The sequence below is a fragment of the Globicephala melas genome, chromosome 18, assembly GCF_963455315.2.
Source record: "Globicephala melas chromosome 18, mGloMel1.2, whole genome shotgun sequence".
In the NCBI taxonomy this organism is placed as follows: domain Eukaryota; kingdom Metazoa; phylum Chordata; class Mammalia; order Artiodactyla; family Delphinidae; genus Globicephala; species Globicephala melas.
Genome location: NC_083331.1, coordinates 15,917,453 through 15,931,463, shown reverse-complemented (window position 1 = coordinate 15,931,463; position 14,011 = coordinate 15,917,453). Strand labels below are relative to the sequence as shown.

At 45.2% G+C, this 14,011-nt stretch overlaps 1 protein-coding gene and 1 long non-coding RNA gene across 5 annotated transcripts in view; one reads left to right on the top strand and one right to left on the bottom strand.

Moving 5' to 3' along the window:
* The window catches only part of LOC115866664 (uncharacterized), a 47,432-nt gene extending 39,946 nt beyond the window's left edge, over positions 1-7,486 (bottom strand). For both annotated transcript variants that reach the window (XR_009559717.1, XR_009559718.1), the window contains exon 1: positions 7,104-7,486. This is a non-coding gene — a long non-coding RNA (uncharacterized lncRNA). The remainder of the gene's footprint in view (positions 1-7,103) is intronic.
* A 453-nt stretch (positions 7,487-7,939) lies between these two features.
* Positions 7,940-14,011, top strand: part of WDFY2 (WD repeat and FYVE domain containing 2) — a 181,254-nt gene continuing 175,182 nt past the window's right edge. For all 3 annotated transcript variants that reach the window (XM_030882395.3, XM_070044060.1, XM_030882396.2), the window contains exon 1: positions 7,940-8,318. In XM_030882395.3, coding sequence (XP_030738255.1) covers positions 8,182-8,318 — 137 coding nt within the window. In that variant the 5' untranslated portion in view covers positions 7,940-8,181. The remainder of the gene's footprint in view (positions 8,319-14,011) is intronic.

The following is a 14,011-nucleotide window of genomic DNA, read 5'->3' as shown; positions in this document are numbered from 1 at the left end:
GTCTACCCGGAGAGAGCACCAGTTCCCACAGGTTAAGGGCTCAGTCCCATGAGACTGCCCCCCACTTCAGATGCCAACTGAAAGTAGTAGGTCTCCAGGTCACCCTCACTTCTGTCCAATTTGGCTACAAATCAGAGGTTCCCACCACCCCCTCCTCTAATTCAATTGATTTGCTAGAATGGCTCACAGAACTCAGGGGAACACTTATGTTTACCAGTTTATTAAAGCATCTGATAAAGGATACGGATGAAGAGCCAGATGAAGAGATACATAGGATGAGATCTGGGAGGGCCCAAAGTGCAGAAGCTTCTGTCCCTGTGGAGTTGGGGTCCATCACCCTCCTGGTGTGAATGTTCTCACTAGCCTGGAAGCGCACTGAACTCCCTACCCTGGGGATTTTGTGGAGGCTTTCTCACATAGGCATGAGCAATTATGAACTCCACTTCCAGCCCCTCTCCCCTCATGGCGGGTGGGTGGAGGGGGGCAGTGCATCTGCAAGCTTCTAATCACAGCTTGGTCTTTCTGGTGACCAGCCCTCACTAGAACAAGAGATGTTCCTAGTGCTCTTATCACTTAGGAAACTACAAGGGTCTTCAGAGTTCTGTGTCAGACACCAGGGCAGAGGCCAGGGTATATGTTTCTTACTATTTACACCTGCCCAGCTTTCTATTGCCAGACTAGACTGCTGAGGATGAGCCAGAAAAATACATGCTGCTTACTATTAGGAAAAGCTTTGGACTCAGCTCTGACCCTTTTCCCTGGACTCACCTTGCTTCCTATAATTGGCCTTCCAAGAGTGAGGAATCAATGCAAAAGAAGTTGCCTTGTCCAATTATTAAGCACAATTCTTCTCGTTTAATGCTTCCCTAAAAGCTCCATGTCCTGCTGGAGTGGCAGCCCCCTTTCTGTTTCCTAGATCAGTGGTATCCAAACTGTGGCCTGTGGAGCTCTGCTCCGTGAAAACTTGTCAAGTGGTACACGGACACACATCATTATAAGGGTATTCATTTCCAGATCCTCCAGATCCTCAATTTTTTTTTTTTGCGGTACGCGGGCGTCTCACAGCTGCGGCCTCTCCCGTTGCGGAGCACAGTCTCTGGACGCGCAGGCCCAGCGGCTATGGCTCACGGGCCCAGCCGCTTTGCGGCACGCGGGATCCTCCCGGATCGGGGCACAAACCCGCACCCCCTGCAGCGGCAGGTGGACTCTCAACCATTGCGCCACCAGAGAAGTCCCCCAGATCCTCAACTTTTATAGGTACTTTTTCCCTAAAGCCAATTTGCCTGAGGATCTGCCTGCATTTATGTCAGATGTTCTCCCATCTCATAGACTTTCCTCATTCCATGTCTTACTGTGGTGCTTTGCATGGGGTAAAAACAACAACAAAAAGGTACTACAAAAATATTGATTTGGGGACTTCCCCGGTGGCGCAGTGGTTAAGAATCCGCCTGCCAGTGCAGGGGGTACAGGTTCGATCCCTGGTCTGGCAAGATCGCACATGCTGCTGAGCAACTAAGCTCGTGCTCCACAACTACTGAGGCTGCGCTCTAAAGCCTGAGCGCCACAACTACTGACGCCCGCGTGCCTAGAACCCGTGCTCTGCAACAGGAGAAACCACTGCAATGAGAAGACTGTGCACTGCAAAGAAGAGCAGCCCCCGCTTGCTACAGCTAGAGAAAGCCCGTGCGCAGCAAGGAAGACACAATGCCTCCAAAACTAAGTTTAAAAAATAAAAATTAAAAAAATATTGATTTGGTGGAAATTTTTGTATCGAGATATAACTGATGTCTTAGTTTCAGGTGTACTACATCATGATTCAATACTTGAATATATTGTGAAATGATCACAAGTCTAGTTATCATCCATCACCACACATAGCTACAATTTTTTTCCCCTTGGGATGAGAATACTGCATCGTTACATCCCCAGGACTCATTTATTTTATAACTGAAAGTTTGTACCTTTTTGACTACCTTCACCATTTCACTCACCCTCCATCCCCTTAGGGGATTTCCCCTATCCCCCTTAGGGGGAAACTAATGGTTTCTAAGGCAAGTTAACTCACAGATCTTTCTGGCCTTCTTTATAAGTATTCCTGATAAGGGAGAAGAAACAAGGATATTTTGGCTCCTCTTAAGAGGTTTTGAATTCTATAAAGCAGAAATGGGGGTGCATATATCTTTTCTAATTAATGTTTTTGTTTTCTTCAGCAAAATACCGAGGGGTGAAATTGCTGGATCATATGGTAGTTTTGTTTTTTATTTTCTGAGGAAACTTCATACTGTTTTCCATAGTGGCTGCACCAATTTACATTCCCACCAAAAGCGCCACCAGGGAAGCCCCAACCTCTCCATATCTTTGTCAACATTTGTTATTATCTGTATTCTATTTTAGCCATCCTAATAGTTGGAAAGTGGTATCTCATTGTGGTTTTTTTTTGTTGTTGTTGTTGTTGTTGTATGCGGGCCTCTCACTGTTGTGGCCTCTCCCGTTGCGGAGCACAGGCTCCAGACGCGCAGGCTCAGCGGCCATGGCTCACGGGCCCAGCCGCTCTGCGGCATGTGGGATCCTCCTGGACCAGGGCACGAACCCGTGTCCCCTACATCGGCAGGCGGACTCTCAACCACTGTGCCACCAGGGAAGCCCCTCATTGTGGTTTTGATTTGCATTTCCTTGATGACTAATGATGTTGATCATCTTTTTATGTGCTTATTGGTCATGTATATATATTCTTTGCGGGAATGTCTATTCAGATTCTTTGCCAATTTAAAAATTGGTTTATTTGTCTTTTTACTATTGAATTGTAAGAGTTACTTATATATTCTAGATATAAGTCCCTTGTCAGATATATGATTTGCAAAAATTTTCTCTTGACAATGTGATTTTTGACATGTAACTCAGAAAGAATTCAAAGAGTTGAGTAGCACTGATATAACAAGACTCGTTCCACTCACATATATTGGGTTGGCCAAAAAGTTCCTTTGGTTTTTTTTTTTTTTTTTTTTGCAGTATGCGGGCCTCTCGCTGTTGTGGCTTCTCCCGTTGCGGAGCACAGGCTCCAGACGCGCAGGCTCAGTGGCCATGGCTCACGGGCCCAGCCGCTCTGCGGCATGTGGGATCTTCCCGGACCGGGGCACGAACCCGTGTCCCCTGCATCGGCAGGTGGACTCTCAACCACTGCGCCACCAGGGAAGCCCTCCTTTGGTTTTTAAGTAAAAATAAAAGACACATTCTTCATTTTCACCAAGAACTTTATTGAACAACATATTCACCCTTTTGTTCCACTACCTTCTGCCATTTTTCAGGCAACTTCACAATCCCATCTTCCCAAAACTTTTTATCTGTTTGAGCAAAGAACTGTTCCAGGTGCTTTTACAGTCTTCCAGGGAATTGAAATTTTTTCCATTAAGAGAATTTTGTAAAGACCGAAATAAATGGAAATCCGAAGGCGCAACGTCTGGTGAATATGGTGAATGAATCACAACTTCCCAGCCAAGCTGTAACAGGTTTTGCCTTGTCATCAAAGAAACGTGCGGTCTTGTGGTATCCTGATGGAAGATTATGTGTTTTCTGTTGACTTATTCGGGATGCTTTTTGTTGAGTGCTTCTTTCAGGTGGTCTAATTGGGAGCAGTACTTGTTGGAATTAATTATTTGGTTTTCCGGAAGGAGCTCATAATAGAGGACTCCCTTCCAATCCCACGATATACACAACATCACCTTCTTTGGATGAAGACTGGCCTTTGGTGGGGTTGGTGGTGGGTCATTTCACTTGCCCCACGATCTCTTCCGTTCCACATTATTGTACAGTATCTACTTTGCATCACCTGTCACAATTTGTTCTGAAAACGGAACGTTTTCATTACGTCTAAGTAGAGATTTGCTGGCGGAAATACGGTCAAGGAGGTTTTTTTCGCTTAACTTATGTGGAACCCAAACATCAAAGTGATGAACTTAACCAAGCTGGTGCAAATGATTTTCAACACTTGATTTGGGTATTTTGAGTATGTCGTCTAACTCCTGCATGGCATATTGTTGATTGTTCTCAATTAATGTCTCGGTTTGATTGCCATCAACTTCAACTGGTCTACCTGACTGTGGAGCATCGTCCAGCGAGAAATCTCCAGCATGAAACTTGGCAAACCACTTTTGACATGTTTGATCAGTCACAGCACCTTCTCCATACACTGCACAAATCTTTTTTACCTTTCTTGAAATAATAAAGCATAAATGGCTGAAAATGTTGCTTTCTTTCTTCCATCTTCAATATTAAAATGGCTACACAAAAATTCACCAATTTTGATGTCTTTTTTTAAATGCACGCTGATATGACAGCTGTCACATACAATCTAACAAAATTGTTTTGACTGAAGTTAAAGACAACAAACCATCGTATGGAAAAAACAAACGAATATTTTGGCCAACCCAATATTTATGTAAATGAGATTTCTTAGCCCTTATATTTACAAGATAAAATATAGGAACAGAATTCATCCTGAATCCTCTTAATTCTATCAGTAAATCATTATTTATCCTTGGATACAGGGGAATGTAAAAACGTAGGCTTGTTCATCTTGAATAATAATTTTCATTAAACATTTCTAGTTAAAATTTACTTTTTATGTTTAATAATTTTTATATACATTTCTAATAGACTTATGTTGTTTTGACCTATTGTGTACTAACAATTGTAAGGATCAGTTAATGTAGAAGAAACTTTTAAAAATCAGAGATTTATGGCCTTAGTATATTAAGTAAATCGTAGAATTTAAATATATATACATTTTTTTTGTTTGTTTCAGATAGTATTACAGGGAAATCAATAAAAGATCATCAAGTGTGAACTATTTACAACAAATGTTAATATTTACAAGATGCTACAACTCAGACTTTTTGGAATATTTAAATTTATATACTGAAATTCTTCAAAATTCTTTAAGGTGGAATATGAACAAAGGAGTTTGAGAATCATTTTTCTAGCAGTAGTCTACTTCGTTCCGTCTTTAATCTCCATTAGAATGCCCTTTCCTGAGGGTGGGGAATTGGGGCTAAGCGGTCTTAGATTTCCTGAGAGTTAGCAAGAGTTCCCAACCTGGGTCTCTGATACTTGTGTGCCTTGCGAAATTGCACGTAAAATTGCACGTAAAATATAAGTGTACATATACATACACTCCCCCACTCCAGTTGATCTGTAATATTCAACTGGTTTTTCATAAGGTCTGTGACCTAAAACGTTTAAGAACTACTGTAACTACTACCTTCCTCTCACCTGCCTATTAGTACACCTCATGTATCTCATGCTAGGCCTTTCTCTTGGGTACCAATTAATCACTTGTTGCCTTTACCATACCGCTATTATCGTCTGCCTGCTGGATATCATCTGCAGTTTTGTGTCTTCTCCCAAGGATCACCCGATCCCAGGAATTAGGGCAAGTTCCAGATACCAGTCTTTCCATTATGCTCTAGTGGAACAGAGTTAAACAAATCCTGAATGGCCTTTCTATTCATTTATTTAACGAATACTTAACAACATGCCTCCTGATATGCCAGGTACTATTCTAAAGGCTAGGAATACAACGATGAACAGGCAGACAGGTCTCTCCTCTCCCAGTGTTTCTCTTCTGGAAGAGGAAGACTAAGAACTAAATAAGAAACACACAAGATTATTTTGGGCAGAAGTAAGTACTGTGAAGAAAACAAACCCGGGTGATATGACAACGAGTGTTATGAAGAAGTAGGGTTCGGTTGGAAGGTCAGGACTCTTTAAGGAGCTAACATCGGAGCTGAAGCCTGAGTGGTGAGAAGAAAGTAGCCGAGAGGTGAACACAGTTGGTGCAAAGGCCGCCAGGAGGAAGGAGGTTGGTGTTTCTGGGGAATTTCCAAGCCAGAGCTTGGAAAGTACTGAGCAGAAGAGGTGAGGTTGGAGAGGCGTTTCATCCCGAGTGCAACAGTAAGTCAACGATGTGTTTTAAGCAGAGGAGGAACTGATCTGGTTTATATTTTAAAACAAAATCCTTCTGGCTACTTTGATAAAAATGGATTGTATGGGTTCAAGAGAAGAAATAGAGAAAGCAGTTAGGCTACCATGGTAGTAGAGGCCAGAGATTATGGTGACTTGGACTGGGGTGGAGATGATATAAATGGGAAAATTCAAGATACACTTTGGAGGTGGAGCTGATAGGACTTCTAAATGGTCTGGATAGAATTGTGAAGGAAAAGAGAAGAGTCAAGGATGACTCCTAGGAAGTTAGTTTTGAACAAGTGGGTGAATGATGCAGTAGATTTAAAGATACTATTTGGGAATGCTTGGAACACCTACTAAACAGTTAAGTGACAGAGTGGAGTAGCTTTAGATACATGAGCCTGGAGTTAGAAATGTGGTCAGGGTAGAGATTATTATGGGAGTCAGGAGCTTACGGATGGTATTTAAAACCACTGTGGCAGGCTGAATAATGTCCCCCTGAATATGTCCATGTCCTAATTCCTGGAATCTTAAAGAACCTACTGTGTATGAAGGCACTTAAAATCTGTCACTTGTAAGCCTCACAACAACCCAAGGTAGGTGTTATTATCCTCCACTTGGCAGCTGGGGAACTGGAGGCTCAGAGAAGTGGAAAGCCGTGTTTTGCACTGTGCTTTGAGACAGGTCCAGCTTACCTACCGCCTCGGCTGCCCAAAAACCTGCCTTATAAAATGCATTTCTACGCGGCCTGTCCCATTCTTTGTCTAGCTCTGGCATATTATTTTTCTCACCTTCAGAGCCCTTGCCAGCCCAATTACACCACAGAGACCATGACCACTCCTCAGCTAGCTTGTTAACTGTGTAAGGGCTTAGTGGGATTATCACATAACCAACTACTCCGCATGCCAGGCCCTTTGCCAGGCACCTAACATGCATTCACAAATCACAGATTACTCTATCCATCGTCTCTGGAGCAATCTAAAAAGGAAGGATTACTGGGGAATGGGAAGAAGTCAGGAGCAGGGGCGCCTGAGTTTAAGTCTGGGGGTGCTATAGCCCTGACTTGAAGCTAAAGTAATCCTGGTCTAGTAACTTAACCATCTAAGAAAACGAGGAGGTTAACACTACAGATCATCTCTAACCTCTATCAAGGATGCTTGCATGACAGCTTTTCTTCTTTTCCCACTCCTGGAGCTCCACTATTATGTGCAGTGGCAGGGCCGTAGCGACTGTCTGCTCCGCGATGGCTGCCCTTCAGTTCCCTGCCTTAGAGGCCAGACCCAGCCGTGACTCGGCCAATCGCCCGGGAGGCCGCGGAGCCCCTCAGGCCAGGAGCGGTGAGAAGTGGGCGATAGGTCATTTCAGGACAAGGAAGCGAAGGCTCTGAAAAACTACAACTCCCAGAAGCCCGTGGGGGTGCCAATCGGAGGCCTGTGGCTGGTGCGTCTTGGGAGCTGTAAACCACGCTTCATTACAAGGCCGCGCCGGACAGGTAACTCGGGCGCATGCCCAGTCACGTCCCCACTAGCTCAGCTTTTTTCCTTCCTGCGGGATACTTCTCTTTCCGGCCTCGCCCAGGCGCGCTTTTCCCCGCCCCACCTCCGCCCCCTTTTCAGGGATTTCGGAGTGGGCGGGGCCACTGGCAAGCGCGTTCCCAGGAATGTGTACGCGCGCGTTCACGGGAGATTAAAGAGGGAGGGGACTAAATACTGGGTGTGGAAGGTGGCGAGGAGGCCGCGGATCACGGAAGGCGCATGCGTTCTAGAGGCGGTGCCGCGCGGCTTCGGGAATGGCGGAGGGGCGGGGTGGAAATGGGCTCGTGGCCTGACGCATGCGCATTGGGCCGCCAGCGCCCCGCCTCCTTTTTCAGTTTCCCCTCCTCCTCCACCACCCTTCCGGAAGTGCAGCCGCCCTGGCGCCCACCAGCGGCCACCCCCTGCGGCAGGCTCCGCCCCCGCCGGCCCCGCCCCCACGGCTCTCCGCCCCCTCCTCCGGTGGTGGTGCCGGGTTGCAGCGCCGGTCGTGGAGGTTTCGGTGCCCGAAGCCGGGAGCGCGGAGTCGTTCCCGGGAGCGCCGGCCAGGCTATGATCGCGGGTCCCCGGCGGCCCGCTCCGGCCAACCAGAGTCCCTGTCTCAGCTTGTGCCCGTGCCCGAGCGGTCTCCTCAGCTCGACCCCGCGGCGCAGTTGGCGGCGGCGCCCGCAGTGCGCCCCCTCCTCCGATGGCGGCAGAGATCCAGCCCAAGCCGCTGACCCGCAAGCCGATCCTGCTGCAGCGGGTCGAGGGGTCTCAGGAGGTGGTGAATATGGCCGTGATCGTGCCCAAGGAGGAGGGCGTCATCAGTGTCTCGGAGGACAGGTACGAACCGCTGCCCCTCGGCCGCGAGGAGGGGCGGGACGCGCCGGCGGTCCCAGAGCCCGCTTCAGGGGCTGTGCCTCCACGTCGGCGCGAGTGTAGAATGCTCTCCCAAGTTGTTATTATAATGCGCATCCTGGTGCTGCCGGTGTCCAGCTGCGCGTGGCCGCCGCTGCGTGGCTCCGGAAAGCGGAGCCCGGACAGCGGCGTTCTGTCTGGCCTTGCCCGGGTGGCGCCTGCCGGGGCCAGGCGGGCCCTTGGACTAACGGTGCACCGGCCACTGGACCTTGGTCCAGCTCCTAGGACAGGAAGGGGAGAGGGTGGAACTGCCCGGCCCTGCAGGTGTGTGCGTGGGGAGGATGCTCCAAGCCGCTTGTGTGACATAACTAAGAGGTTTTGAGAACTCTGGTATAGTTCTTAAGGCTCCAGACCCAGGAAAGCAAATGCCACTCCCTTCTCCCAGACATTCCCACCGAATCCAGATCTCCCAGACATCTTACACTGAATTCAATGAATATTGCAAGTTGTGAAGAGTATTAGGGCTTCTGCCCAGGAGAGGTGACTTCTCTGCTTTGCCCTCCTTGTCTCTTCAAGCTCAAGGGGAAGCTCCTAGAACTTTCAAGGGACCACTGCTGCAAATAGCTCTTGAGTTCCTTCCCTTTGCTTGCTTCCTTTCTTTTTGCCTAATTTTGCTTAATTTGCCGAAGTAGAACTAGTTCTGCCTTTAGTATTCTCCCTTGTTTTTCAGACAGTGCGTTTTTTGCTTTAACTTAATGACCTTTAATGCAGAAATTATGCAGATGAAGCTAGTTTCCAGAGGAATGAAGCTTGAATATAGTAGTTATGGTTTTGATCTGGAATTGTTGCTTTTATAATATCAACTAGTATTCTAAAAAATGTCACATTATAGAGGTATATGTCAAGGAGCTTTTAACCTTAAAATAGGAGTTACGTTTTCTTAATGTAAGTTCAAATTATGCTGAGGTAGAAAATATTTTTTTCTTGGTGACTTGTAAAATTTCCAGGCAAAGGTAAAGCAACAAAGTGTTCATACTGTCTCTATAGTCATTTCAGTGCTTTGCATACAATGTGGCTTCAAAAAATATGCCTGATAGGTCTATTCATATCATAGGTTCTTCAGTATAACTAGGATGACTATATTAATGACATATTTTTGTCTACATCATACTCCATACAAATGGCCAAATGGTGCCTGATTCACTTCCTGTGCAGATTCAAGGGAAAACATTGTAAACATACACCAATGGCAAGCAGTCTGCCAAGAACAGAAGAAATTCATGGCTGCAGTGGAATACATGGATGTAGAAACCATTTGAAATTCACGAAGAAGGCTTATGAGTGTTTAACTTTTCCATGGAGGCAAAATTCTACAAAAGAGATTGCTTCTGGACTTAGAAATTCTTTGTCACAGAATCGCGTTTTAAAAAGAATATATTGATAGACATCACTTTCTCTGTAACTACTGGAGATGAAACTGCTCAACCGAACTGCGGTAGGAAATTCATAAGTAAGTTTGTTGAATCAAGGAAGAGAGGCAGAAAGGTAGCTAAACCTAAGCTCCTTTAATAATTAGTTTTGAAACTTTTTGCTTTGGTTGATGCTTTGGGAGTAGAGGTTAGTTTTCATAGGTTTTTTTTTTTTTTTTCCCCTAAGTGTTCAAAGGGATCTTAGAGGTTATTTGCTGTAACAGCTTCATTTTACAGATGAGAAAATTAGGCCAGAGAATTTACCTGCCCAAATTCATGTAACTAGTGGCGGAGCCAGGCCTGGCTCCTGTCTTCTGATTTCCATTTCACTGTGTTTATCCTGAAGGAAACAGCTTTAGTCGGGGTGCATTTCAGAGTATTTGGAGAAGCTGAAGTCGCGTATATGACAGAGAGTGAAGATAAGTTTCATTTGATTATGGGACAACATAAATGCAATAATGTTTAGCTATTTATTAAGCTTAATTTTCACTTTCCTACTTTACAGTGTAAGTAATAGAAGATATTTTATTATGCAGTTGCTGTTAAATAAGTAAGGCTAGGATTTATTCTTTACATATCTTTTTATTATTACTCAAGTTGACCAGTCTATGTTTCTGTAGGTCATATAGTCACATGTGACAAGAACTTTGTTATTTAGAGCTCAGTTTCGTTTATGGCTTCTATTAAAAGAGAACTGATCTGTATTCTTGCTTTTCAAAATCCAGTGTCACTGTCAGTTGACATAATTATCATTATCAAGATATGAAGAGAGAATATTGATTTTCATCAAAACCTACCAAGCCATTTCCATCAACCACTTCAGTTAGAAACTAGTAGTTTTCATTCCTGAACTGTAAGGTTAAGCCACAAAATATTGTCCCATTCCTGAATGGCAGTGTCCCGTAAGTTCTTTTGAAACCTTGGTTTTCCTTTTTGACCTCTGATTCCCAATAGCCTTTGAAAACGCTTAACATTTTCCATCTATAACAGTGTTATAGGTACTTGTTATCCATTTATCTTCTTCTCCATGAATTCCCTAAGATGCTATGTGTGTCTTACTCATTGTAATATCTGTAAGGCCTAGTATGGTGGCTGGCACACAGTAGGCCCTCAAGAAACATTTGTTGTGTTGGTGACTGGTCTTTTTCTCGTTCCTGAAAGCACAGCATCTTAACTGTTGTAGACATTTCATTGATATTTGTTTGAATGAACTTTATGACAACCTGTGAAAGTTCTGTTGGACAAATGTACGGAAAAGGATTGGACTGGATGGCCTTAAAAGTGCCTTAAAAATCTGAAAGTCAATGCATTGCTTCATTCATTCCATCAACAAACATTTGAGTCCCTACTGTGTTCTAAGCACATGTGTACACTTCATTGGTGAAAATGACAAGGTCCTTTCAAGATACTCACAATTTATTTGGGGGGGGCAGATTTTAGAAGAAAATAAAACCACAAACTCTAAGATTTAATATTGAAAAGAGAATTTTTAGATGGGGAAGAGTAGCTGGATTCCACAGCCATTGTTGTTCCCTAAATTTTACTTACCTTTGGAGGATTCTTCCACTTGGACTACCATTTGCACCCTATGGCTGCCATTAGTCGTGGGCTGGTGATATTCTAATCTTCAGGCCCAAGAGTGGTAAAAACCCTTACCCTCAGTTCATCTGAGCACAGTTAAGACAGCCTGGACCTTTACTGGATACCAAGGGAGAAAATATAAGGAAATAGAAGAAATATAAAAACGGGAGTTCCCTGGTGGTCTAGTGGTTAGTGGTTAGGACTCAGCACTTTCACTGCCATGGCCTGGGTTCAGTCCCTGGTTGGGGAACTCCTGTAAGCCTCACCTCACAGCCAAAAAAAAGAAAAGGAAGAAGAAATATAAAAACAGTCTGACTTACAAGTATAGATTTGTGGTGCTATCATAAAATGGAATTTGTTCTCAGAACTCACTGTCCTTATCTGAGTCTGTCTTTGCTTTGGTTGTAGCTGGATTCTGTCTCCAAAGGATATGCCCAACTTTGGTACATTGGGTTCCTCATTTCCCAGCTTCTGTCTGGACTGTCTCTTCTGAGTGACTGCCATTTTTTTTTTTTTGTGGTACACGGGCCTCTCTCAACGGGCCTCTCCCGTTGCGGAGCACAGGCTCCGGACGCGCAGGCTCAGCAGCCATGGCTCACGGGCCCAGCTGCTCCGCGGCATGTGGGATCTTCCCAGACCGGGGCACAAACCCGTGTCCCCTGCATCGGCAGGCGGACTCTCAACCACTGCGCCACCAGGGAAGCCCGTGACTGCCATTTTAACATTCCTTGCTTAGGAGTTTCCTCACAGACATCTTGGGTCTATTTTGGTCAATACCGATCTCTAGCCTGCAGCTTACCAGGGTAGCTGGTAAGCCACCTGCAGCTCCCTTGTCCAGTGGCAGCCTCTTCAAGTGTTGAAAACCAGAAGAGACTGCTCCAGGTGGGAACCAGCCCTGTCCAGACGTTTTAACTTTGTAAATTATTTATATGCATATCTTAACACAAGTCAGCAATCTTAGAATTCATACAGAGTTTCTCTAGGTAATTACTATTAGACAGTTATAGAAAATTGTTCCTTCACCAGGAGTAAAAAGGGGTCAGATTTTTATCTCATATAAGGAGATGTGTTGAAGACGGGTACAAACACCATCCACTGGGGTCATCGAAGCATCTCCTCTGCTTGCAGTGGTTAGAGAAGAGACCAAGGAGCTCTCCTCCAGGTGGGTCTTGCGGGATGAGTAGAAGTTCATGTGATAAAGCTAGGGTGTTGGAAGGGGCATTCTAGCTAGAGGGGGAAGAGAAAACTCCTGGGGCACTGAGAAGCACTAGAACGAACTGGTTAAGAATGCACTCAGGAGCCATGCAGCTTGAATTCAGAACTCAGCTCTGAGTGTCACACTTGGAGGAATCTGGAAAATTGGTGTCTCCACAGGAGTAATTGTGATAGCGAACATTCCCAAAACCTCTGAGTGCAAGAATTTGGAATTCTCTTGGGAGATAAAAAGAGCTGAGGGTGTGGTGGCAGGGTGTTGTGGAGGAGACCATGGGGAGGGGTCTGCAGGGGAGAGGGTAATGGGGAGGGACTGCGGAGTTTGCTTTTTCATTTTTGGCCACGACTCGCAGCTCACTGTTTCTTAGCTCTCTGACCAGGGCTCGAACCCGTGCCCCCTGCAGTGGAAGCATGGAGTCTTAACCACTGGACCGCCAGGAAAGTCCCGGGGAGGGACTGTGGAGAACTGCCACCTTATATTCTGACTTCATTCGGGACCAATTTAGGCAACATTGTTATCTGTGTTCTCTGTAGGCCCTAAGGGCACATAGGACCATGCAGTGGGTAATAGGAGGTCTCATTTTTGTCTCAATATATGGTCTGACCTCCAGTGCCTAGCACAGAGGAGGCAGCCCATATATATGTTCATTGAATGGATTAAGCAATGACTGATCTATCAGCTGTTTGGAATGGAATGGGCCTGAGGAGGTTGTGAGTTTCTTAGAGCAAAGGTTTAAGTTGAACCTGAGAGAAGCTTAGCTCCTTACTTTGGGCCAGGGTAGTGTTTACAACAAGGGATAGGGGTGGGAAGCGGTTGGAATGAGAGAGTGGTTTGGGTTTTTAAAAATCTTTAAGGCCTTTTTCCCCCAACTCTGATTTTTTTTTGGGGGGAATATTTATTTATTCATTTTGGCTGCACCGGGTCTTAGTTGTGGCACATGGGATCTTCGTTGCGGCAGGTTTTAGCTGTGGCATGTGGGATCTTTTTCAGTTGCGGCAAGTGGGCTTCTTAGTTGTGGCATGCAGGTGGGATCTAGTTCCCCAACCAGGGATTGAACCTGGGTCCCCTCCTGCATTGGGAGCATGGAGTCTTACCCACTGGACCACCAGGGAGGTCCCTTTTCCCAACTCTGAACCACTCTAAGAGTCACTACTTGACTATTTCTTCTTCTTCTTTTTTTTATTGGAGTAATAATTTTTATTGGAGTACGGTTGATTTACAATGTTCTGTTAGTTTCTGCTGTACAGCAAAGTGAATCAGTTATACATATACATATAGCCACTCTTTTTTAGATTCTTTTCCCATATAGGTCATTACAGAGTATTGAGTAGAGTTCTCTGTGCTATACAGTAAGTTCTCATTAGTTATCTCTTTTAATATATATAGTAATGTGTATCAATCCCAGTCTCCCAATT